This window comes from Macrobrachium nipponense, chromosome 4 (assembly GCF_015104395.2).
Source record: "Macrobrachium nipponense isolate FS-2020 chromosome 4, ASM1510439v2, whole genome shotgun sequence".
Lineage (NCBI taxonomy): Eukaryota > Metazoa > Arthropoda > Malacostraca > Decapoda > Palaemonidae > Macrobrachium > Macrobrachium nipponense.
Window position 1 is genome coordinate 118,896,497 of NC_061100.1, and position 27,761 is coordinate 118,924,257.

The 27,761-nt window shown below is 42.2% G+C and overlaps 1 protein-coding gene across 3 annotated transcripts in view; it reads left to right on the plus strand.

Moving 5' to 3' along the window:
• LOC135211097 (apoptosis-resistant E3 ubiquitin protein ligase 1-like) overlaps window positions 1–27,761 on the plus strand; it is a 572,118-nt gene that overhangs the window by 96,745 nt on the left and 447,612 nt on the right. For all 3 annotated transcript variants that reach the window (XM_064244179.1, XM_064244178.1, XM_064244180.1), the window contains one exon: window positions 18,777–18,933. In XM_064244179.1, the coding sequence (XP_064100249.1) occupies window positions 18,777–18,933 (157 nt within the window). The remainder of the gene's footprint in view (window positions 1–18,776; window positions 18,934–27,761) is intronic.

The window sequence follows — 27,761 nt, forward strand, 5'->3', positions numbered from 1 at the left end:
ATTGGTACAGCCTGGTTCACGTGGCCCTCCCACGGTTGTGTTGCTCGCGGCTTAGGCCACTTGCGGTCACGTGTTCCTTCGCACCTTACCCTTCCCCTTCCCTCCCTACCAGGTATAGGGAGGTGCTGGGGGACCCCTTGGTTGTTATGACAACCTCAGTTGCCCTCCTCCCTTCCTCTCTGAGGTGGCCAGGGGTTCCTCCCAGCAGGGGGTATAGGGCGACCACTCATTGGGTACCGTGTCTCCGAGCGGGTAGTTGTTGAGACGGGGAGGAGTAGGCCAACCCCCCCCTCTCTCTCTCCCGCCGTGTTACGCCGAGACCCTCCCCCCCTTCCCCAGTTGCTCAGCCACCTTCCCTTTCTATAACGAACGGAGCCTTCCGTCGCAGCCGGGGCACCTTTGGTTATAGATTGCTGGCTCCGCCAGCGGGCGGGGTGGTCACTACTAGTGGTCGGTTGCTTGCCTACTATATCCTTATATCTCTCCCCCGCTACCGGAAGGGAGCTTGCTTCTTACCCGGGCACTCTTCTAGTAGACGGGTGGAGGAAGGTTTGATATTATTGTTATTTTAAGGATATACCCTAATTTTACGATGATTTGTTTAATTTTATTATTCATATGCTTACCATCCCCGCCATTTTTCGTCGTGGTTTCCTTTTACCACTACTCCTGGTTGGATTCTATCTTTTGTCCCCGCCGTCAGCGGAGCATAGCCTAGGACAACCAACCAACCTTGTTACCACACGTTTTATGGCGGGGCTCTGGTTTAATCTAACTTTCTCGCTCCGGCACCAGCGGAGCAACTGTTAGACTGTAAGTGTTCTCCTGATACTCATGTATTTTTCCACTTACAGGCTACCAACTGTCAGGTCCCTGCGGCCACGATGAGTGCAGGTCTAACGCTCCTTGTGCCACGTCTTTCAATGATATGATCGTCTGGCACCCGGAAGCCTGCGCCATCTGCTACGACCTAGTCAGTCAGCTGGTGGAGGGGGTAAGTCGATTATAGGCTTCTTTATCACTTACTAACAACTCTTAGACATAAGTTTGTTAACCCCATTCCGCCATTGGAAGCTCATCTCGGCCTTTCTTCCAGGCTACTAGTGTGAGGGAGGTCGCCCTTGCTACCCTGAAAGCGTGGGTGGGCGGCTTCGGGAAGAACGCCGCCAAAGGCCAGCCGTACATCCTCGACAAGAAGCTGGCCGTCCAGATCTTCCCGGCGGGCAAGTCTACAGGGTACGTGACCCCTTGTCCGCAGCCCCTCTCATAGCCTCCATCCAGCAAGATCTCCAGCAATCTTTCGGGGTCGTAGCTTCTCAGGAGTCGGTCCCGGACGTCGCTGCCCTGGACCTAAACATCGAGCCGATGGCGGTTGGAGTAGAGGATTTGTTGGTTGAGGTAGGTGTGTCGGGCGCCCAAGGTCTTTCCTTGGGTGTTCCTGGATCTTCTCCTGTCCCTTCTTCGAGCGCCTCTTTCCAAGGCTTTGTGGGATCTGAGATCCCTACCCGTGCTCCCGCTCTCTCTGTACCTCCTAAGGTGAAGGGACAGAGAGAACCGAAGACTCTATCTAAGACGACTTCTAAGAAGTCGTCTTCGTCTTCTTCGGCTAGGAAGTCTTCGACTTCTTACGCTGACGCGGTGAAGGCCAAGCCGAGCTCTTCTTACTCGAAGAGCTCTAGAAGCAAGGCTTCTAAGGAGAAGGCTCGCGCTCCCGCCGAGCCAGTACCCTTCTCCTGCCTCCACCGCATCCCACTCCGGCAACGCCGGTGGGAGGAGCGGGACCCAGCACCTTTGATCCCACTTGCTTTCTCAGCAGTTGGTGATGCAACAGTTGGGTGAGATGGTTGGTTCACAAGTCTCCGCCCTGGGGACTAAATTTGAGCAGATGTTTGCACAACTGTCAAGCACTCTGTCTCAATCAGGCCAATCCATCCAGGATCTCTCTAACAGGGTTAGAGAGAATGAGGACCGAGTGGCGGGCTCTCTCAGGTCCCTCTTCCAGTCTCCCCAGTGCCAAGTGCTGGTATTTTCCAGCTCCCGCCATACGACTCTCTGCCAGCTTTCTCTATGGAGAACCCTTGGAGAGTAGCCGCCTACGCTCCATTTAAGGATGGGATGATCTCTATCCCGGAGTGTGGAACTCGAAGGATTGAGGACTTCGAGTTTTATCCTCCGGGTCTGGCGCAGCCTTTCATCGGCTATGCTAGGCTGACTGTAGCGGCTCTTACTAGGGAAGACAAGATCTCTAGGGAAGATGTTCTCTACAGTAGGGATCATGCCCAACGGGAATGGGTTCACTGCCTTGAGGACTGGGAGTGCACAAACACTAAGCTCCAAGCCTATAAGAGTCCTTTCACTATTTTTGCGACGGAAGAAGAGGCTTCTCTTCCGTTCGCCACGAAAATAGTAGAGAGGACTCTTCAGGCAGTCCTCAAGGATGAGCCCATGCCACAGCTAAGGGAGGCGGAGTCTACTTCTCCGCTCTTCCCAGCTTTTGGAGAATTGTGGGAGAACTTGCCAGCCACATTCACGCTTGGCAAGCTCAAACCGGACTGCGCCATGGACCAGTTCGGCGAGAAGCTTCCAAGACTGCCTGATTCCTTGATTCAGGCGGAGTTTGACGCGCGAACTAGGTTTGGCAGGTCCCTCAATTCTCTAATAATAACCGAAATGGCTGCTCTTTCTTATGCTACAGAACCGCTGTTTAAGATCTTGGCCAAATCCCAGCTTCAGACGGTTCAGACAGATGCTTTCGACTTCTTCCAAGCTAGGAGGAATTGCCGAAAGCACGTTCTGCAGGAGTGCACTATTAGGCACGAGCCTAATAGACTCCTGGCTTCTAGCATGTGGGGAGCGGATCTCTTCCCAGAATCCGCTGTAAATGAAGTGCACCACGAGGCTGCTAGGCTTAACCAGAGCCTTAGAGCTATGGTGGGGAATTTCATCTAAGAGGAAGCAAGAATCCGCCCCCACTGCTGGTAAGAAACCAAAGAAGTCTGGTAAAAGGTTCCAGCCTTACCAGAAACACCAGCAACAGCAGCAATTTGTTCAGGCCGTCCCGGTTACCCAACAGGGACAACCTGGTAGTTCGAAACAGAACCAGCCCATCCTCCTGCTGTCTCCTCAAACACAACCGTCGACCTCCTATGCACTCTCGCCTGCCTTCAACCCTACGTATGAAGGTCAGGGCTACACTCCCTTTAACAAGCAGCCGAGAGGTAGGGCGAGAGGCTACTTTCCGCCAGCGTGGCGCAGGACCGGGCGACAAGGAGCAGGCAGTTCAGAGGAGGGCGTGGTGGTCAACCCGCCCATCAACAATGAGGCTCCCCAGGTAGGAGGGAGGCTGTTCCTCTTCCGTCACAGGTGGGGGTTCAGCAATTGGGCACAGAGCATAGTGTCCAAAGGATTGGGTTGGAGTGGATCAAAGATCCTCCTCCAATCAAATCATTCCACCAAATACCATCAAAGGAATTGACAGATTACGCGGAGGAACTCCTTCAGAAAGGAGCTATTGCGAGAGTCAAGCATCTAAAATTTCAAGGTCGCTTATTCAGCGTGCCAAAGAAAGGCTCAACAAAAAGAAGGGTAATCTTAGACTTGTCAAAGCTAAACTCTTTCATTCGTTGCGACAAGTTCAAGATGCTTACCCTCTCGCAAGTAAGGACCTTACTTCCGCGTGGAGCCGTCACATGCTCCATCGATCTTACAGACGCATACTATCATATCCCTATAGCCAGACACTTCCGCCCATTCCTAGGGTTCAGGCTAGGAAATCAGACATTCTCATTCAAAGTGATGCCCTTCGGTCTGAATGTAGCCCCCAGGGTATTCACGAAAATAGCAGAAGTGGTTGTACAACAATTGAGAACTCAGGGAATCATGGTAGCAGCTTACCTCGACGATTGGTTGATCTGGGCACCAACCGTCGAGGAATGTCTCAATGCCACCAAAAAGGTAGTTCACTTTCTGGAACATCTGGGGTTCCAGATAAACAAAACGAAATCCAGACTTACCCCGGAGTCTCGTTTTCAGTGGCTGGGAATCCAATGGGATTTGTCTTCCCACAATCTGTCAATTCCAGTGGCCAAACGGAAGGAAATAGCAAAATCTGTCAGGCAATTTCTCAGATGCAAGCAAACATCAAGGAGAAACCAGGAAAGAATCCTAGGGTCCCTTCAGTTTGCTTCGGTAACAGATATCCTCCTGAAAGCAAGGCTAAAAGATATAAATCGAGTTTGGCGATCGAGAGCAAACACCAAATCTCGAGACAAGTTGTCAGTAATTCCACAGATCCTTCGCAATCAACTCCGTCCATGGTCGAAGGTAAAGAACTTAGCCAAGCAGGTACCCCTTCAATTTCCCCTTCCAGTGTTAACCATTCACACGGATGCCTCCCTGTCCGGGTGGGGGGGATATTCTCAGTTCAAACAGGTTCAGGGGACTTGGTCAGTTCAATTTCGCCAGCTCCACATAAACGTGCTGGAAGCAATGGCAGTATTTCTTACCTTGAAGAGACTGCTTCCCCGAAAAAGTCTCATCTAAGGCTAGTTTTGGACAGTGCAGTGATAATTCATTGCATCAACAGGGGAGGGTCCAAATCCAAGCATGTGAACCATGTCATGATAGCCATTTTTGCCCTAGCAAACAAACACAAATGGCATCTGTCCGCCACTCACCTGGCGGGGGTAAGAAATGTGATAGCAGACGCTTTGTCCCGGTCAGTGCCTCTGGAATCAGAATGGTCCCTAGACGACGGGTCATTCCAGTGGATAAGCCGGAGAGTCCCAGGTCTCCAAGTAGATCTCTTCGCCTCACAAGCGAACCACAAGCTCCCTTGCTATGTGGCCCCCAACCTGGACCCTCTGGCTTATGCCACGGACGCCCTGTCGTTAGATTGGGATCAGTGGAGAAAAATTTATGTTTTTCCTCCAGTGAATCTTCTCTTGAAAGTCTTAAGCAAGCTGAGGACCTTCAAAGGAATAGTAGCTCTGATAGCACCGGATTGGCCCAAGAGCAACTGGTATCCTCTTCTTCTGGAATTGGGTCTCCGACCTCAACGGATTCCCAATCCCAAGCTGTCACAATCAGTACAAATGAGGACTGTGTTCGCTTCCTCAGGAATTCTTCAGACCCTAACTTTATGGACTTCATGAAGTTTGCGGCTAATAAAGATGCTAATATTGATCCACAAAATATTCTCTTCCTAGAATCAGATAAGAGAGAGTCAACCATTAGACAATATGACTCAGCTGTTAAAAAATTAGCATCTTTCCTGAAAGAATCAAACACTACAACCATGACAGTTAATCTAGCTATATCCTTTTTCAGGTCCTTGTTTGAAAAAGGTTTAGCAGCTAGCACTATTACTACTCATAAATCGGCTTTGAAGAAGATCTTTCAGTTAGGTTTTCAGATAGATTTGACTGAATCTTATTTCACGTCTATTCCTAAAGCCTGTGCTAGACTTAGACCTTCTCAAAGGCCTACTGCAGTTTCATGGTTCTTAAATGATGTCCTCAAACTAGCTTCAGATACTGACAACTCGTCTTGTACATTCTTAATGCTTCTTAGGAAGACATTATTCTTATTAAGCCTAGCTTCAGGAGCTAGAATTTCAGAACTGTCGGCTCTATCCAGAGATGCGGGTCATGTGGAATTCCTCCCCTCAGGAGAAGTTCTGCTTGCTCCGGATCGTAGCTTTTTAGCTAAAAATGAAGATCCTCTGGCAAGGTGGGCTCCTTGGAAAGTCATCCCACTTCCCCAAGATCCTTCTCTCTGCCCAGTATCAACTTTAAGAGCCTTTCTATCTCGTACATCCTCAAGATCCTCAGGTCCTCTCTTCATGAGAGAAAAAGGTGGTACTCTGTCAGTAAAAGGTATTAGACAACAAATCCTTTACTTTATTAAACAAGCCAATCCTGATTCATTCCCAAAAGCACATGACATCAGGGGAGTAGCCACCTCAATTAATTACTTTCAACATATGAACTTTGAGGATCTTAAAAAGTACACTGGATGGAAATCCCCGACAGTCTTTAAACGTCATTATCTAAAGTCCTTGGAATCTTTAAAATTTTCAGCAGTAGCAGCGGGAAACATTGTTTCTCCTGATACTGTATAGTAGTCGTAGTATAGATCCAGGTCTCCTTTCTACCTACCTCAGCCAAACATGCCTCACCCTATCGCCATGCTACTCGGATATCCTAGCCTTAGCCGCTGAATCATACTAGTGGATTGTCCCTTATTTTTTTGCTAGGGACATCCACACTTGTACTGATATTGTACTTCAGTGTACCTACCCTTATTTTTATGCTAGGGTAGGACACAATGTGTTTGTATATTATGTAAATAATTTTCTAAGTAAATCTAATTTGTTATAATTACACTGCTTTATTATACTTACTGTATTTACTGTAATTTTAAGTACTTTACATTACTAACTTTCTTTTATGTTACTGTTTAAAATAAGTTAGACTTAAGTACTTAGTTTATAAGCTGTAATTGATTTACTTATATTATATCCCTCATTTTACAACTGCTTTTCATTTGTCCCTTTTTTCCCATCTTGTCCATTTCTCTGGTACTCTTTCATAGGCCGACACGAGCTGAGCCCAGAAAAGGGATTTTGACGAAGGAAAAATCTATTTCTGGGTGATTGGCTCGTGTCGCCCTATGAAACCCACCCTGTATTGTTTGCCCCCCCTGCAGGACAAGATGTTTTTAGATTAAGGATGACCGCTAGGGGCGCTGCTGTCCGTGGCGTCCTCTAGTAGTAGTAGTAGCGGCTGCATCGCCCGTTGGTATCAGCTCTCTCTTGTGGGGATTCTGATTGGAAGGTCTAATTGGTGAATGTCTCGTGGTAGTGTTCCCACTCGCCCCTATTACCATACCGACACTTCTTTTTAAGAGTGAGCGAGTCAGTTTTACTGACATTTTCTTTTTTAATTTTGTCTGGTAATTTTAGATTAATTTTACCTAGAAAGAATGATATTAAGGATCCTTTCATAGGGCGACACGAGCCAATCACCCAGAAATAGATTTTTCCTTCGTCAAAATCCCTTTTATCTAAGTAGTGCAAGTTTAATTCCCCGCTCAACCAATGTGGACTCAGAGGAATTTATTTCTGGTGATGAGAAATTCATTTCTCAGTGTAATGTGGTTCAGATCCCACCATATAAGCTGTAGGTCCCATTGCTAGGTAACCAATTGGTTCCTAGCCACATAATAAAAAAAATATCTAAGCCTTTGGGCCAGCCCTTGGAAAGCTGTTAATCAGCTTAGTGGTCTTAACTTATTTCTGGGCTTGACCTGTGTCGCCTAGTGAAATGTTCCTATAGCACTCATTTCTAGTTATAAATAAATGCTAAATATACCAGAGAAAAAAGCCATAGGGAATGCCAGAGTTACTACCTCTGGCTCGCTCACCCTCAAGGGGTGTCGATATAGCATAAGAGGCGAGTGGAAGCCACTATCACAGATACTTCACCAAATAAGATCTCTCCTCTCTCAAAATCCCCCTCTGCAGAGGTGCCGTTACAATGGCTACCTTCCGCTCACAACTACTACTGCCTCTGCCAAGAACGCCATTCCTTCTTTACCACTCGAAACGTTAACACGTTTGTTTTTGCCTGCAAGGTATTTGTGAATTTTGGAAGTCATCATGTCTTCAGACCTGCAAGAAGCATCTTCATCTAAGTTGAGTATATTATTTGTTGACTTTGAACGTGGTTAGGCAAGTATGCATCAAGTATGGTGTTGTTTATAATGAAGCCTTGCATGGAAGCCGAGCGTATCGCTGTTCCCGAGTCGGCCATTTTGGATGCATTGTAGACCGCGTACTTGGTCTTCTTAACTTTTTATTGCGGTGTATATTTTATGTTACCCTTTTTGCACATCACAGTATACGTTACTGTTGTCGTGAAATTTTACCATTTCGCTCCTGATGGGTTCCGATAGGTTGGTGTATCACGGTTTGAACCATTACCTTATTTAGCCTCTTTATGGGGTTTCCCTCTTTTATCATCAGTCCTTCAGGAGTGATTTGGTTCCCTCACGAGAGTGCGGTGATAATTTTCATTCCTACGTCATGCGTGAGTATATTGTGTTTGAGGCGACCTAGGCTAGCCTAGCGATACGCCATTTTAGTTTTGGGAGGTGAAGGAAACCCTCATTCATTCGCAGTGCTCATGCATGTAGTGTATGTGGTATTATTTATTTTATTATAATATTATATTGCTAATTGTATTTTGATGAGGTTTGGAAGTCCTACACGAATATTTACCTACCCTAGCCTACCCGACCAGATCTAGGCTAGGTTTTGGAAGGTAGGCTAGGCTGTTGAGAGTACTTCTCGCTACCCATAGTTGGTACTAGTCCTGGCTAACCTGACCAGACTGACATTTTAGTTTTGGAGGGTGATCCTTTACTAGAGTTCCTCTCTTGTTACGTAATATAGGTGCTAGGCCTATCTTACCTGACCAGGTCGATATATTCGATTTTGGAGGGTTAGGTTAGGCTCTAGAGTGTCCTCTTTCGTGACGAACTAGTAGGCGCCAATCCTAGGCTACCTGACCAGATCAGGGTATTCGATCTTGGAGGGTTAGGCTAGGCTCGTAGATGGGCTTGCCTTTATTCGTCGGTACTTCTAATATTCCTTATCAATACATTTTGTAAAGTATAGCCTTGGCCGTTACCTCCTTTAGGGTGTCAGTTGGCCTGCCGTCTTCTGCCCCTTTAGTAGTAGGCTATTTCACGGCTTCTCGGAGGGTTGTGTCACCTGACCAGTTGCTGTTGCCAGGCGATTACTAGTTTACCTTTCTCCTCCGGGCTCTTCCTTCTGTTCCGGACTCGTTCCGGCGGTGCTTCGTTAGCTCACTGACCTAGTAATCCTACCGGTGAACAGCAGCTGGAGCGTTCAGCACTGTTCCGGGGGATTAGTCAGAGGAGGTTAAGGATTAAAAGATTATGTAGTCTCTGTTGGTATGTCTTTGGGCCTGTGTTTATTCCGCCGAGGTGTGGTCTACCATCACATTCACCGGGATGTTATATGCCGGAGTTCTTAGTACCTCTGTTCCCGCCGCTCTGTTTTCCGTATTTCTCTGGTGTTATCGCTGCTTCCCCACTCCGGTGGGGGCGGAACTAGGCTTAGAGAATGCGTTTCCAATTGACTTGGAATTGCTACTCTACTCCGGTGCGATCAGACTCAGGCTTGGGTTTTACCTTGTTTCCCTGTTCTGCTTGTAAGTATTACAGTACTCAGTGTAAGAGGAGCCTCCATACCCCTGACACCAACTCCTCCCAACAGTCTGTTGAGATCATTCTGTTGTTCATATGCGAACAAACCTTCAGTCTTAACAATAGGATAATTTCTAGTGCCTAGCTGGATACAGTTAAAAAACAGATGAAAGCAAGGAATCTTGTGATATCTGGCAATGCATGCGTAGATCGGGTGAAGGATGGTCGAAGACCATTCACCTACGATCATGCATCAGTCTTTCTTTGGGCGAGAGTAGTGTTTACCTCTCTTGGCCTTTACCCGGTTCATTGCTCGTTTTGCTTATGTTTAGTGTGTGTGTGTGTGTTTGGCAGATATTATGGCTTCTTCTGCTCCTCAGCCTCGGCAATGTGTGTGCCCCAGAATTCCAGGTTTTCCGTGTTCTCGTTTTTGGCTTCGGCAACGGTGCCGTTCTAGTTTTTGTACTATGAATCTTTGCATGGAATGCCAGGCATGGCCTTAAGAGCAGTGGAAGTCGTTATAGCAAGAGAGAACATCGGAGGGTTTCGACCCTTCCTTCATGGGAAGGTTTTTCACCCCTTCCGGATGCTTTGTCTCCTGCAGTATTCAACCCCCATAGTAGAGTTGTTCCTGTGTCTCCTTCCTTTTCTTCCACTGAATCGTCACTGGAAGTACTGGGAGGCCATCAGGCTGATGTTTGTAATGTCGCCCCCTCTTTTTCGGGAATTCATTTGATTCCTGGGAAGGGGGAGGTTTTTTTCATCATTTCCATTTCTTCCAGAGTGGGAGGCGTCCAAGATGGCGGCGATTTGAAGACGCTCAGGCTAGGGGGTACTTCGTCCTGGAGGGGTTGCTTGCGCTCTTTCTGGAGGATCACGACCCCCCCCTCCTCCCAGCCTCGTCTTCGTGGGTAGTCGAGGTCAGCCATCTTGTATTGCTCTGCCAGTGACTGTTGCCAGTTCTTCGATGACGCCACAGGATCCGTCGTTGTGTATTCCTCCGCCAGTGGCGTCTGATTCCCCTTCTCACCGAGGGGAGGCCGTGACGTCATCACCACTTGTGACTTCACTCCCATCTCTGCCACCCAGTTTGCTACTTCTCCCTTCCATGTCTTCAGAGCCTTCTCTTGCAGATCAGTCTGAGGTTATATGCCAAGCAGTGCTTAAGAGGTTGGAGTTTGTTTTGGATGTTAAGTTGGCTGCCTTGTCAGTTGGGAGCATTGGAAGGAAACGCATTGCTTTGTCCCCACCTCCTGCGAAGAGATCGCTGAAGGAACCAGTTCTGTCTTCTCCCTCTTCCCCCTCTATGCCACGGCGGAGTATCAAGCGTTTAAAGGCTAAGGACTTTGCTCTCTTTTTGCCTACGAGGGAGGAACTACACGGACGTGCTCTCAAGAATCTTGGTGTTTCGGAGAGTAATAGTGGCTTCGTCCTCTGCATCGAATCGCGTGTGTGTTGCAACTTCCCCCGTCCGTGCACGTCTCGAGTGTGTTGCAACCTCCCCCGTCCATGCACATTGCAAACGTGTTGCACCTCCCCTGTCCATGCACATGATGCAAGTGCTCCTTCTCCAAGGCCTATTCATCGTCGTAAGGATCTCAAGGCGCCTGTCAGTAGCTCGAAGGTGGTGAGTGTGAAGTTGCTGCAGCAGGAGTGTTTGCCTGCCCCTTTCACTGATGCTTTTAAGAGTTAGATTCTCGAGGATTCTCCTTCGATCTTGAGTGCTCAGGATTCCTCTCCAACTCACGTTCATAAGTCACCCACACCCATGACCATTCACAGACATGTTCGTCTTGGGAGCCGACTCGTGGACCCAGCCCAGACAGGTTAGTTGGTGTTTTGGGCTGTTTGGCTGCTGATCCTACCATTAATTTTAATGAAGAAGGTGCCTTAGAGGAGCCTACACATCCTTCTCATCATCGGTCTCTGTTGCCGGAGCAGGAGGAGGGAGACACACAAGAGTTTTTGTCTTCCTTTTCGGGTTCAACAATTTGGAAAGTAGGTCTCATGCTCGGTCATCTTCCCTCCGTCTTGCTTGGAAGCCTTGGTGGGAGCTACGCAAGATCCCAAATCTCCTCTCCAGCTTCCCTAAGGTTAATGTCGCTTCGTTGTAGGGGCTCTGCCAAGCTACTGCTCCCGCCTCTCACGGGACTAGGAAGTACTATGCTACGAACTCTACTTTTTTATGTCAGGCCATCTTAACCCTCTTACGCCGATTGGATGTATTAGACGTCGACATAAATTGTCTGTCGGGTACCGATTGAACGTATGGTACGTCGATAAAAACTTTTTTTAAAAATTCGCTGAAAAATACTTATAGGCCTACCAGGCGAAAACTTTTGAATCATGGGGCTTGGGGGATGCTGGGAGCTCACGGATCCAGGCGTTGTTTTGTTTACAATCGTTACGCAGGCGAGCAAGCACGAATTTCTTTCTTATCGCACTAAAAAGTATCAGTGACATATCTCAGAAATTATTTTGTCACTATGACATAATTTTTGCACCATTTTAAATTAGCCATTACATGGAGTATTATATATGAAAATGTGTGCAATTTCATGTAGAATACAACTAAAAACAACCCATGGTTGTAACTTTTATCAGTTTTGAAATATTTTCATATAAATAACGATTATTGCCAAAATGTCAACCTTCGGTCAACTTTGACTCTACCAAAATGGTCGAAAAACGCAATTGTAAGCTAAAACTCTTATATTCTGGTAATATTCAATCATTTACCTTCATTTTGCAACAAATTGGAAGTCCCTAGCACAATATTTTGATTTATGGTGAATTTATGAAAAAAAAAAAACATTTTCCTTAAGTCCTTGCAGTAACTCTTCCGAAAAAAATCAGAAATTTTTTTGTGCGATTGTCGTAGTGTTTGCACCATTGTAAATTAGTCGTTACATAAAGTTTTATATATGAAAATGTGCGCAATTTCATGTAGAATACAATTAAAAATAATTGAAGGTTGTAGCTTTTCTCATTTTTGAAATATTTGCATATAAATCACGATAAATAGATAAAAAACCAGGTTTGTTCAAATTTGACTCTACCGAAATGGTCGAAAAACGCAATTGTAAGCTAAAACTCTTAAAGTCTAGTAATATTCAGTCATTTATCTTCATTTTGAAACAAATTCGAAGTCTCTAGCACAATATTTAGATTTATGGTGAATTAAAAAAAAAAACTTTCCTTCCCTCCACTCGCGGATTCTCTGCCGCAAATCTCCGAAATGTGTACGTCGCATTCTCGTATATTTGCTCCATTTCATATTAGGCGTTTCATAGAGTTTTATATATGAAAATGTGCGCAATTTTATGTAGAATACAAAAAAAATAATTGAAGGTTGTAGCATTTCTCATTTTTTAAATATTTGCATATAAAAAGATATATAAAAATTTTGACATTCGGTCAACTTTAAATCGTCCGAAATGGTTGAAAACTGCAATTTTAAGCTAAAACTCTTACAGTATAGTAATATTCAATCATTTGTCTTCATTTTGAAACAAATTGGAAGTCTCTAGAACAATATTTAGATTTATGGTGAATTTTTGAAAAGAACATTTTTTTACGTCCTCGCAGTACGAATTCATGCATCATTTTGTGATAATATTTTCTCTGTGTTGCTTTGATCGTTTTACAATGTGTTATATACCAAAATGATTGAAATTTAGTGTACAATACAACGAAAAAAAAATTAACTCGTTAGCTTTAACCATTTTGCACACACCTCGATTTGAATACAATTATATATGAAATTTTGTTTTTGCGGTATCATATATTACATTATTTATATATGAAAATTATATTTTTTTCATTTCTGATGGTTGCATACTAAACTTCAGGCAATGACAAAAAAAGGAGCCAAAAATGAACTCTTAATCTTGAAAACTAAGCGCGCTGTGATTTTTTGAAAAAAATATTTTTTCCGCTTCCTCGCTCATTCCGAGACCCCCCCTGGCATACGGGAGACAATTTTTATTATACCCCTTCGGCGTAAGAGGGTTAACCCTGACGTCACTCGCTTGAAGCCAGGATTGACCCCGGAGTAGGTGTGGCCGGTGGCTCCGTCCTTGTCTCCTCAGGATGCTTCAGCATTGGAATCTATGGCAGCCTCCATGTTGCTTACGGTTTCTTGTCTGGACTTCTGGTCTGTGGTCATTGCCAAGATAGCTTCTGACAGGTCCTCAGAAGGGTTGGTGACTGCATCCTCTCTTGCTAATCTGTTACAGTCTGGAGGCAAGGCATTTTTGTATATGGCTCACCTCAGTGTTAAATTATGGACTAACCTTCTGCTGATTAGAATGCAATAGGCCAGCGTCGGGCTGACACCAAAGACAGACTGGTGCACCAGGCCGTGTCTTAAGTCGGAGTTTCGTCCTCTGAGACATCCGACTCCTCCTCTTCCCCCTGTCCAGCAGTAGTCAAGAAGATCGTCGCCTGGTAGGCCATCGAGGAATTCGAGTTTGGCAGGGCCTTCCCGTACGACTCAGCCTTGGTCAGAGGGTCAACGTCCCTTTCACTCCCGTTCCTTTAGGCCAAGAAGGGTCCCAAAGGGCAGAGGTAATGGGACCCTCGGTAGGTTAGGCGCCTCTCCCTCTCCTGTGCCACGGAGGGGAGTGCCTAGCGGACCTTTGGGCCAAGTGGCAGAGTTATGGGGCAGAGGAGTGGGTGGTAGATATCCTTCAGGTGGGGTACCTACTGCCATTCGATTTCTCTCCCCCTCTGTTGGACAAACCGCAGCTCACGAAGGCATATCCTCCAGATTTTCTGAAGTTCTTGGCTCTTCGGGAGGAGGTGCAGAGGATGCTGGACAAGGTTGCGATAGAGGAAGTGGTGCATCCATCTCCACGGTTTTACAGTCACATCTTCTTGGTGCTCAAGGCATCGGGAGGATGGAGACCTGTGATCGACTTATCTACCTTGAATCACTTCATCAGGAATACACGGTTCAAGATGGAGACCCCGCGTTCAGTGTTGGCAGCCATGAGGGAAGGCAACTTCATGCTGTCGATAGACTTAAGGGAAACATACTTCCAAATCCCTGTTCATCTGACGTCCAGGAAATTCCTTCGCTTCTCTCTTGGGAACAAGGTCTTTTGAGTTCAAAGTCCTATGCTTCAGGCTGACAACAGCCTCTCAAGTGTTCACAAGGGTCTTCTCTCGTGTCAATGCCCCACTTATAGCACGGAAAGAAATAGATATCTGTTTGAGGCTCGAGGTTAGGATGGCAGGTTCATCCTTGCCAAGATTCTTTGACATGATGTGTCATACAATGCAAGTGGCCTTTTTAGATATATTTCAGAAGCAGGTCTTCTGAAAGCTATTTAACTTTTACAATGATATATTTGCTTTTATGGTTTTAATTGAATATACTTTTATTCTTTATTTATAATAAACTATATTGGCGTCAATGACCTTCGATGTCAGGATGCCAGAAAACTTCCAATCATTCATTCATTCATTCTCTCGTGTCAAGTGGGGCCCACGCTCAGGGGATCAGTTTGTTGAGGTACCTCGATGATTACTTGGTCTTGGCAGTTTCCAGGGAAAAGCTGCTGCAGGACAAGGATTGTCTACTTTGGTTCTGTCTGGAACTGGGCATCGTAGTCAACCAGGAAATGTCGAACCTCGTACTCAGTCAAAGGATTCTCTACCTGGGTATGGTCATCAATATGACAGTGGCAATAGTTTTCCCATAGGATCAGAGATTGGAGAAGTGCGGGTGGTGGCGCGCACCTTCCTGTTGGAACCACATCAGTTAGCTCATCAGTGGCAGGTTCTGGGAGTGTTGTCATCCCTGAAGAAGCTGGTCCCTCATGGGCGTCTTCTTCTTCGGTCTCTGCAATGGAGACTGGGAGAATTCTGGTCTCCGGCGGGGAACTATCCCTGTTAATGTTTCCTCTGTCTCTGGAAGTGAAAGAAGACCTTCGTTGGTGGTTGGACAACCAGAATCTTTCGAAGGGTGTCCCTCTGCGTTCTCTTCCACCGGACTTCCTTCTGTTCCCAGACACCTCCCTTGCAGGTTGGGCGGCCTTATGTAGGCAACCTCATTGCTTCAGGCGTTTGGAGGACAAGCAGCAACATATCAATGTCTTGGAGTTGAAGGCAGCCTTCCTGGGTCTGAAGAAGTTTTGGGAGAAGGTAGAATGTTATTCTGTCATTCTCATGTTGGACAACACCATGGTGGTAGCCTATGTGAACAAACAGGGAGGCCTGGTTTCTCGTCAATTTCATGCCTTGACGTTGAGGAGATATTCTGTTCAATGGTCCCAGATCCTTTAGCATTGGCAGAGGACGCATTCCAACATCCCTGGGACAACCTGGAGTTGTATGCCTTCCTTCTGTTTTGTTTGATCCATCAAGTTCTGAACAGGCTAATGAGTTCACAGGGTCTCAGGATGACTGTGGTAGCCCCTCTGTGGCCTCAAGCGGAGTGGTTCCCAGATCTGCTGTAGTTGTTGTCAGAGGTTACGAGGGAGATTTCCCCCTTGGTGACATCTGTGTCAGCCCCATGCGGAAATGTTTCACCAGTCAGTAGAATCCCTGTCTTTTCATGGTTGGAGGCTTTCAAGTTTCTCCTCCAAGCAAGAGGCTTTTCTCAGGACGGCAGGGCATATGTCCAGCAGTCTCAGAAAGTCGACCTCCGCGGTTTCCAAGGCAATAAGCGATCTAGTGTGATTGGTGTCGTAACAGGGTTTTTCTCCACTCGCAACATCTATTCAGCGAATAGCAGACTTTTAACCTTCCTCAGAGACAAGAAACGTTTGTCCGTTTCTGCCTTTAGAGGCTACAGGGCGGCCCTGAGTTTGGTGTTACGCCTTAAAGGTATTGACATCTCCTCTTCGAACCTACCTTGCACTAGTTAAGGGGTTTGAGCAGTCAAGTTCTTCTAGAGAGCTCAAGCCTCAGATGTGGGATGTTTCCTTGGTTCTCAAGAGCTTCACTAAGGGTCCTTATGAGCCCTTGTGTCGCTCATCTGACAGGAACTTGATGCTCAAGGCATCTTCCAAGAGGGTAGGAGAGCTCCATGATCTGAGCTGTGAGGTGAAGCATGCCAGGGGTTGGGGGTTGTTGTCCTTGGCCAAGACCCAAAATCCATTTGTGCACGATGACAGATTCACTTCGTTTTCCATTCCATCACTGAATGACTTGTTGGTGGTGATGCTCAAGAGCGTTTGTTGTGCCCTGTGCAGGCCCTGCGTTGGTATCTTAAAAGGACTCGGTACCTTGGACCAGGCTGCCTCAGACTTATTGTTAGCACAGGCCGTACAAGAAAGAGGTATCTAGGAATACTATCTCTTTTTGGATATGGGAAGCCATCAGATAAGCATACTTGTCTCTTGATGATTCCACCATCACGTCTGTGGAGGCTAGGGCGCATGACGTTAGGGGTTATCAGTCCCTCTCCGGGTTTCAAAAAGAACTTGGCTGTACATAGAGGGCTGAGCGCTGGTACTTGGTTACGCCAGTCCACCTTCGCCTCTCTCTATCTTAAGGATGTTGCCCACAGATCTGCGGACGCATTTTCCCTGGGTGCTGTGGTGGCTGCCCAACAGGTTGTGTACTCAATAGTTGCCCCTAACAGGGTACTTTTGCATCTTTCCTAAGATGAATGTGTGGATGAGAGAATAAGTGAGTTTTCTGGTCTCCTTTCTCTTGTACCTTTCCTTCCTTTGGGCGGGATAAGGAATAGACACGTCATTCGCTGGACTCGTCTGATACAATGAGTAAGGTAGTCATGCTGATAGTGTGGTCACTTATTGTGCAAATCTCAAACCCTCTATTCAGTAGCATATGCACCACTCCTAGGCAAGGAGGAGTTGAGAGTAGTACAAACCCTGGTGTGTTGGTTTGCTTTTAGACAGTCAAAGTTTCCCTATGGTTCCCTGTACAATGGTTCTCCCACATATCATTGTACATCACTCAGGTCTGAGTGGTTAGATATCAATTTATCTAGCTTCTCAATGGGCTTCAGTCCCTCTCCAGAAGTCTTTTCTTCTGGACCCATTCTGGCTTTGTTTCTCACTGAACAACCATCTGTGCACTCGCATTCATCATCACCTCATGTTTTTGTTGAGTCTGCTAATTTTGCTGTAAAAACTCTTTCCATAGTAACCATCATGGGGCCAAAGAAAGCCGCAGGTGCCACCCCTTCAATAAAAAAAGACCAGGAATACGATTGAATTTAAGAAAGAACTTATAGCAAAGTATGAAAGTGGTGCACATGTAGCTGATCTTGCTTGGATGTATGGCAAGTCAGTGTCGACGATCAGCTCCATCCTAGTGAAGAAACATGAAATCAAGGCAGCTTATGTTGCAAAAGGGGTCACTTCATTAACAAAACAGAGATTGCAACTAGAGGAAGATATGGAAAAGCTGTTAGTATGGATCAATGAAAAACAATTACAGGCAGTCCCAGGTTATTGGTGGACTCAGTTATAGGTGATAGAGTTTTATGGGGCTTGTCTAGCGCCATCAAATCAGCGATTTATGGCGCAATAATAGGTTGGGTTCTGGTAATTGGCACCAATAATAGAGTAAGGAGGTGATAACTGGTTATTGGCGCCATAAACCCCATTGTAGTGCCATGTTTCAGTTAATGGCGGTTTTTGCTTGTCTGCATCCCCCCGGGAATGGAACTTCTGCCAATAACCTGGGACTGCCTTAATGGGGGATAGTGTGTCTGAAGCAATCATTTGTGAAAAGGCTAGGATGCTACATGCTGATTTAAGTAAGAAGATGCCAACAACTAGTGATGTTCTTGGTGATTTCAAGACAAGCAGAGGCTGGTTTGAAAAATTCAGAAAGCGTATGGGCATCCATATTGCTGTACAGCATAGTGAGGCTGCGAGCTCAGGTAAACATGCCACAGAAGAATTTGTTTGTGAATTCAAAGAGTATCTTAAAGCTGAAGGATTCCTCCCACAACAAGTCTTCAATTGTGATGAGAGGGGCCTGTTCCGGAAAAAAAAACAAAAAAAAAAAAAAAAAAAAAAAAAAAGCCAAAAGGGACTAGGATCACGCAGGAGGAAAGTTCATTGCCAGGGCACAAGCCTATGAAGGATAAGCTAATACTCTTGGTCTGTGGGAACACCAGTGGGGATTTCAAAGTAAAGCCCTTACTGGTGTATCACATTCTGTTTATGAAAAATTAGCCTATTGATTGCTTGTTCTTACCGACACCATAAAGTACAAAACTTACAAAAATATATGGAGAATCTAAAAAGAAAACCTTATGCTAACCTTGAAGCATAATTGTAATAGTAGTTGCTCTTCCTTACAAACAAAATCAAGGCTGTATTTCTTAATAATATCTTTATACAGAAAACAATGATAAGTTGATAAGTTAAAGCCTGGATCTGCACTTGATTTTACATCCATAAAACAGGCTAAATTTGAAGTACCCTGGGTTCATTGTTGTTGGAATAATCGATATTAAATAAGGAGGTACTTTTGTATAAAACATGAATAAAAAATTTACCAACCCATAACATTCTCCTTGCCTTTAAAATAGACATAATCTTATTTATTAGGAATTTGGAGACTTGTTGATGTTGTGGAAATGGGACCTCTTCGTGGCCTACCTCTAGCAGACCAAGAACGTACAACAGTAGCAGTTTTTGATCTTAAGCAGCGAATTATACTACATCATTTTTTAAAGAAACATGGAGCTGAATCTGGTTTACCAAGGTGGGAAGTGAAAATCATTATCATTGATTAACTTTTCATATTTTTGCATTTAAAAAGGTACTACAGCAGTTTGCCCTAGTATGTAATGTGTACATTTTTAGTTGCAATTCAGAATGAACATATGTTCATGCTTTAGAACTGTAGTTGGTGGTAAATTTATACAGTTAAAAAACTGATGATTAGATAGTGTATTGCCAAAATTTTCTGAGGTTGGTTTGAATTGTTTTGTGAAAAGCTACAGTGGCAGAAGGCATCCTAGAAATGGTAGGTTTATGTATATACAGTATTAGTTTTTAGTTTTATGGTTTCAGTAACTAACTAGTATTGCTAGATTAAGTGGAGCTAAGTTTATTTGATATATGCACTATGCATCTTAACATAATTTTGTTTATTTTTTAAAATTTCATGACATTTTACTTTTTATTATGTATTATAATTTTTTCCTTATCAATTTTGAATACAGTAGTAGTTGAAATGATGTATGGGATTGTAAATAATTTACTGGCAGATTAGATTTCTATACAGCACAATATGGTATTTAGATTTAGAAGTTAGTGACCTGCTGGCAAAAGATAGATTAATGAGATATTTACTAATCTGCTGATGGACTGACAGGAGGAAGTACATTTAGTGACACTATTTTTTTGTCACTTTTCAGATTTTGATAGATCCTTCAAACTTTACAGTTTGTGAATTATCTTTGAATTTCTGATGTAGATAAATTCTTAGGTCATTGTAATAGTTATTAATCTAAAACCTTTGAAGCATGTACTTTGTTATTATGTAATTTGTTTGTGTTTCTAAACCATGAATGCCCTTCGTTTAACTTAAGTGTTTCTGTGTTTTAATGTGCATGTTTTTGTAAGGTTTCTAAATCTGTGTTACTTTTTAGACTCTTAGCTTTTCTGTATATCTGAAATGTGATGACCTAAAATGTTGAATACAAATGCAATTTTTATATTCTTCCAAGTACTATTATCTTTCTATATGGTTATATATTCAATATGGAGATTTACATCTTTAGACTGTTACCCACTATTATTTGTTTGATTGCAAGCCCATCAATAATATAGATGCCTAGTATTCATGTCCCAAATGTTTCTAAGTTCATCAGTCTTTTGAGAGACAGACAATATAGAAGGTAGTTTTGCTTTGCACATGCCATCTAGATTCTAAGTTATGGTTTAATTACCAACCTTATTCTTCATGAGCCTACTGTGCTGTTGCCAGCACTGTTTACAGTGTACCAGGTGTTTACTTCACAGCTAGATCACTTTTCCGTTGCTTACTAGTAATCAATTTCATTGATTCTCCAAATTCCAAAGCCCTCTTATTTAATTTTGGTTTCAGCCCATTTTCACTTGGAGTACAGTTAGTTACAAGAAATTACTTCTTCATTGAACTGGTATTGAGCAGTCTTTAATATTGTTTTCATGGGTTGTCAGCTTTGTAAGGGGCAGCTATTCTTGAGTGATTACCCTTTTATTTGTCCCTAGAATTTACCCCATCCTGTATTTCAGTTAGTGTTTGTTAGTGTTTTAGGAGTTTAACAAGTTACATATTAATGTTGCTAACTAGCTGATGAGTTGTTAATTTGTTAGTCCTTGGAAGTGTGTTCGCATTCTTGTTAATTACTTCCATTTACCTGATGATGATGACCCTAAGATTGTACAGCTACTATTGTGATAAGAGTTGAGCTGTTTACATTCTGACAAAAAGCCAGAATGATCACGAGGATCAATAATTTCAAAGCTGAGCAGATGATGACAATGATGGCAGGATGACATCAGAAATAATTGATAGTAATGGCTGGATATTGTTGATAGTAAAAATATATATTTTTTTAATATTCAAGAAAAAAATTTTTTTACCTTTAATTTATTAGACAAAGTTTACAGACTTTCAATGCTTGTCAGTTTAAAGTTAGATCCCATCATGGTTATGTAAGTTGTTATCATCTTTATGTTGTTTGTTAGCCCAAACACTTTGCTGGACTGAACATTTCAAGTAGTTGCTAGTCCTCAAATACTGATGGCCCTGTCACGGGGCTGAGGGAGTTCAGGATTATTGCAGGAGTTTTATCATTTCATGAAGCTGTCTCGTCTGTCCATGTATTCTTGCTTTTGGGTCAACTGAGTCACTATTCCTTTTATTTTCGTATTCCAAATTTTTTTTAGCTTTCCATGATAATATTGTCCAACCCCTTTGCCAATAATTAGTTCAGTCGTGGGGTTTTCCCATTGCACTTTATAAATAATTTTGCTCCAATTTGAAAAATATACTTTTCTCTCTAACTCCATCCTGTTTTGTCTTTATTATTGAGAAGAGACTCCATTGCTGAAATGGGAGTTCAGTTTGAACCCAGGTTCCAATAATGAGGTGCCTGATGATGTTTGGACCTGAGAGGTAATGTAGGTACTATGTCCATACATACATACATACATACATACATACATACATACATACATACATACATACATACATACATACATACATACATACATACATACATACCCAGAAAATGTGTTGGAAATAACACAAAAGCAATTGTTACTTTTTTTCTTTTAGTTTTTCTGTAGCCTTAGCTGGATACATACATACATATGTAACTTCAAAGCTGCAGTGGAAAATATCTTATGGACAGAGGCAATAGACTATAAACCCATTATGGCTCCAAAGGAAAATCAGCCTGCAGAGAGACAAGTTATAGGAAAAGGGGATAAATAAATGAACATGTGAGAGTAGGAAGTAAAACCAATACAAACTGAAATTCAGGAGACATCAACAGAGAACAAGAATGAATTTGCTCCTCACTTAAATATTTGGAGATCAGAAGATTTCACAACTGCACTCTGCAAACTACTCCACACTAGTTGTAGCCAAGATAAAACTCATGGATGTTAGAACACAAGACACTTTTTGCAGCAGAAGCCTACAAAATGTTGCAAGCAAAAAAGGTCCAGTTAAGAAGAGTGCAGAGGGTATTATCACTGAAATACATATTATGAAAAGTATACTGTATAGACATAGTCACCTCTCAATTAACGTATGTTTGATTAATGCGTTTTTGACTTAATGCAAGCCAGAAAATATTAAAAAAATTTAAAAACGCAAAAATTTAAATTTAACGTGAATTGGCGCTGAAGCGTTGTTTTCAAATCATCCGCACATTAGTTCTGCAGACAACGGCCGTTGACATAAACAGAGACATAGCACAGTTCACTGTATGTATTAATTTATTTATCAATAAAGTGAAAGACTTTGTGTATTGTATTTTTTAATAAAGTGAAACACTTTATTTATGTGTATTGTATTTATTAATAAAGTGAAAGAAACACTATTTATTAATAGTGTGAAAGATTTTGCTGTTTTTCTTTTTCGTCTGATCTACGTAGTACAGGTATTCTCCTAGCCAAGTATATAGTACTATATATCGTATACATACAAATACAGTTGCATAGCTTACAGTATACTCCATACAACATGTACAGTACAGTAATTAATATAAACCAATTCTGGAGGTTCAGTACATTCTGACTGTGATAATTCAGTAAAAAAAAAAATTAAATAAATAAGTGGACATGAAACAAGAATCAGCTTCGTTCCGACATTGGCATAATTGAGCGATGTCTGGCTGCTGATGGCTATATATATGTAATTACATACGTAATGAATATACATATTTTCCACGAAACTTTTAAAAAGTTATACATTATTTCACTTTATCCAATAATATTGCATGTATTCTCATATTATTGTATTTATAAAATATAACATAGCCGTCAATGTTATGGTTTGAAATCATCTGATGGCAAATACGAGTATTTTGCCATATTTACCTCAATTCTGTGTGAATTTTCTTACTTCTAGTTAGCATAAACGAATATCCAGATACTTTACTTATATGAGACAAGGTCATTTTTCGTTATACGATGAATTTTTAAGTCAAAATATAACTTGAATAAGTCTCGCTGTGAACTAACTTGTTTTTTCGTTAAGAGATTACGTTTGGAGCATGATTATTGTGTAAAAAATAAAAATTGTGATTCCGTTTACTATTTTCACTTGCTTTCATCGTAATACAAGCTTACATAAAGATATATCAGTCCTGTTCTACATAGCGTTGTTTATAACATAACTACAGTAATTATTTACTAGCGTAAAATGGTTGAAATACAAGCAAATGGATGTTGCTGTTATCCAATTCGGTTGCACCTAGCAAAAAAGTACGTAGTTCCCAAAGTCCAGGAATGTAACCCCCCTTATTACTGTTATTTCTTATGGGAAAAATATGTTTAAATAAGGCGTTTTTAATTAACGCGAGCTCTCCAGAAATGTAACCCTCGTGTTAATTGAGAGTTGACTGTGTATATATACTATTATATATGTGTGTATACCTACCTCAGGTCCAAACATCTACGTATAGGGTTCAATTTGGTTTTCTTAGTGAAAGTTAGAGGCTCACTAAACTTTTTTAAAGTGAGGTTCTTCATGGGTTTCTCAAACCTATTTGTCATCTTTCTAGATCCTTAAGAATCTTTATGAAACATACATGTGAGCTGGATTAGAAAGTTTTATTTTTCTATTATAGTTTTGCTAGTTCTTATACCGAAGATAGTCTTTCCAGAGGCATTTTCTGGAAACGTGGCAGTTAGATACACACTTACTAGAAAATTAATCCATTCTGAAGATTTTTCAGTGGGATGTTTGCATTCAGCTTAGTGGTGAACCAAATAATAGGATTGAGACTCAACAACCTTCACCATTTCTTCTCTGTTTTCCATCATATGTAATAAAAAGGACCTCTTGCATCGTCCATCGATGGTGTTCACAGGACTAAAGTTTTCAAAGGTGCCCCCATCATAGATGGAAGGAGAAAGTCACTATGAGTATTTGCCCTATATTGGATAAGGAAAGTTATTCTCAAAGCTTACAGTAATATGACACTTGCTGAAAAAGAACTGTCAAACCCAAGAAGTGACATCCCTACATTTCTGTTGCTTTAAGCATAATTTGAACTTTTTTTAAAAATTTATTTTAAGTACAATTACTTGCTGGTTTCAGTCTGCATACAAAGCTTATTCGAGACATTTCTCATAAAAGGTTAGATTTGCAGTCATTGGGACCAGTTGTCATATCTGGCCATGTTTTATGTTTAGGGAAAGAAGTTGATGGCTGATTATTTTTTACTTTCCCACACCTCATCTTCATCTTTCATTCATGGCACTTGCAAGAGAGATAGACTTCCATTCTAAAAGTCTCTTACCCTTGTACATGCACCTTTCTTTATGTATCATGTATTTTAAACATACCAGGAAGAAAGAAACCTGTGAGCTACCAGAGGTATGGTAGCAGACTTATGCCTGTCCTCAAGTGTGGTGTGTGTAGATCCTGCTGGATTGCACAAACACTGGAGCATCAAGCATCTTGACCTACCACTTGAAGAGTGATTCAGGCATAAATGTGATGTGTGGAATTGTGATGAAAATACATAGCTTTGTTCTATGATAGAAAAGTTTTTATTTCAAAACAACCAATCATTTAGGAAGTGATCCTCCCAATTCAGTGAGTTTTGCTATCTTTTATACAGATTAAATGAGAAAGGTGACCAGACATATATGATAATCCCAGTGGTTAGTGTATAGTGAGACTGCCTCCTGTCTGATAAAAGATGGTAAACGTAGGAACATAATGGACATGAATATCAGTCATATATGTATGGAATTGATGGGTTTGATAAGAATTCTTATCAAACTTAGTTGTTTGAAATAGATTGTGCAGATTACAAAAGATGAGTTTTAAATTTGAGTATTGTTATTTAATGTCAGTGAGAGTAGATAACATTTAGAGAAGGCTAGCTACATTTATCATGTGTCTGGTGCAATAAAAAATAATTTCCTTGTGAGTTAAAAAAAATTTTCACTTTTGTGGGGAAATGCAATTAGTATTGGTCCAGAAATACATGAATTATTTGTTACTGTGGAAATTACTTATAATTCTTTGTGTTTTGTCCAGATCCGTTGGATTTTTTTATTTGTAGAAAGTTTCCATGTAAAAGATATAGAACAGTTTTCTAAGGTCATGAATCTAATAAGGTGTAACCAGATCTTTTCTCCTTTTGTGAGATTCTTTCCATATGAAAATTTTTGTATTTTTCCATCTTTTGAAAGTAACTCCTTTTGTGTTATGGTTATTTATACAATGGATACATTCTGTTTGCTGTATTATGGTTGTATTTGAAGTTGCAATAATATTTGAAAGTAATACACTCCCAAAAACTTAGACATTTAAAAAAAAATTCTCTCATTACAAGGATATTTACATAAACTCAGAATTTTAATCCTCATGAATCTTATACATACCATGTAGTAATCATGAATTAAAAGAAAATGAGTATCAGCTGGTTGGATAGCAGTGCCCTATATGTACCCCTTGGATCCTTAATTTCCAGTCAAGAAAGAGCCTTGCTTTTTGAGTTGCCTGGGCTAAGGTGCTGAAGATTTAGTGAGTTTGGGAGGCAGGGCATATATAAGTATTTGGGTTTTATATAAAAGTTTAACTGATTTACATATATAGACTTATCATTTGTATTTCCTTAAATCACACTTTGGTAGTAATTGGCCTGCTGAGAAAAATCTCACAATTAGCTTATTGTAGCAAAAGAGAAAACTTTTGACCAAACATGTTTTGGGAAAGGAAATCTTGATCCAAAGAGGAAGATTAAAACAATAAAGTAATGAAACTGATTGCCTACAACCAAATTAGGCATTGGGCAAGAATTAGTTTGCTTGTGAGTAGTCCTCCCTGTAAGGGGTAGTGCTGTCAGTGCACCTCATGTGGGGACATATTCTCTTTCTTGCATCGTACTTCCCACCCTCTCTTAACAATGGATTCACTGTGCAACTGCAAGGTTTTCCTCCTCGTACACCTTTCAGAACTTTTTACGGTCAGTTTCCTTTTCACAGGTTCTAACACCTGGCCTTTAGTCTAAATTCTATATATTTCATCATTTTAGTCCTGTTTGTTATGGTGAAGATAAACCCTGAAAACTGACTGAACTGGAACTGGGTAGGTATCATTCATGCTAAGGATGCTAGGAAATACTTTTCCTGCTGTAGCATTTATATATGTCATAAAATTAATAAATGTTCATCATCCTAATGCCACATTTAGTTGAAAACATGGAATTTAGTTTAATCATCTGTCTGTAAAACATAGACTTGATTCCTGTTCTGAGAGACCTAGTTCATTTACGAGATCAAGCCAAGTGATTCCTAAATTGTAGCAAAGATTCATCCTTATCCTCAAAATCTTCATTCCCAGAGGACTTCTTACCAGTGTACCCTACTCCTCCGGGAATGGACTGGTTGTGCTGTCATGCAGTATGGTGTTCATTTTGGTACCTGCTTCATGGATAGAGGCAATAGAACTGGTCTTAGAGTTTTTCAACTTTCAGTACTACTGCTGATCATATATCATACCTTAGTTATTGTAGGTTCTTTTAATCAGCAAGTCTAGGCCTTCTGGCTATTCCTTGACTGTGTTTTCATGATAAATATTAACACACTATGAATAATCTATTTTATATAAGTAACTTACCAAGTAATTACATAGCTACAAACTTCCTACACGGCAGTCTAAAAAGTACAAATTTCGTAGTGGCACTACCATTGTTTTAGTAGGTGACAAGGGCCCGCACACATTCGGACTGACAGGTGCAACTCAGCAGAGAGCTTCAGTTTATTTTCTGCCAGCTCCTGACTTTGTGAAGTCGTCTTTATTGTTTTAGATATTTATTCCTGTATATTGGTTTCTTCAGTTGTATGTGGCGGCCTTGAAGGTTAGTTATATCGTTAGCTGTGGTTAACTTTATTTCTAACTTAGTTCAAGATGTCTGACTCCAGCTCTTCAAACATTCATTATTGCATTGAGGATTGCAAAACTAGATTAACTAAATTGTCTTATGATTCTCACACAAAGTGTGGTAAATGTAGGGGACAGGAATGCAGTTAAGATCTCACTTGTCAGATATCAGGATTGGGATGATAAAAAGTAAAGGGGGTTGAGGTCCCACTTGAACAAACTTGACAGGGATAGGAAAAGGAAGGTGGCCCTTGGAGCTGAAAGTAGGATTAATTTAGAGGCTTTTCCTTTACCTAGTGTGGTAGAAGATAGTGCTGTTTCTTCTCATATTCCTGTTATGTCTCCCATCCTTAGCCCTCTTACTTCTTTACCCCGCACTCCTTTACTAGGTTCCCATGCTTTTAATCCTGATGCCATCGCCAGCCTCAAATCTAGGTTCAACCAAAAATTTGAGTTTTTGACCAACATGGTAATGGAGTTAAGTACTACTACTTTATTCAGTACCTTTTTGGAGAAAGCATCTTTCAGTGTTCCAAGTGTCAGTGGTGTGCAAAGTAACAGTGTTGTACATGTTGAGGAGGTGGCTGCTATCCCAACGGTGTTCCTAGGTTAAGGTCCTGTTCTGCTTCCTTGTACAAGGGAGGAGACATACCGGATGTCCCAAGGAGGCCATTGGGGTTTGCCACAATTAGTCCCCTCCCATCAGATTTAGATGGCTCCACTCCCAACAGGAAGCAACAGTGGCACCTTTTATCTGCTTCTTGGAGGCCAGTGTTATCCCTCAGCCCTCCTGCAATTTTGTTGTTCTGCCTCCTGCCACCGCTTCTGCTCATTCTCTTCAGTCTTCATGGGATAGCCCAGAGTTTCCCTCATGTCTTGAGCTCCCTGTTTTGGTTCCCAAGCACCTGTTGCTTTCTGCTAAGTGCTCTCTCATCAATGAGTGGCCCCTTCCTCCAGGATGCTTG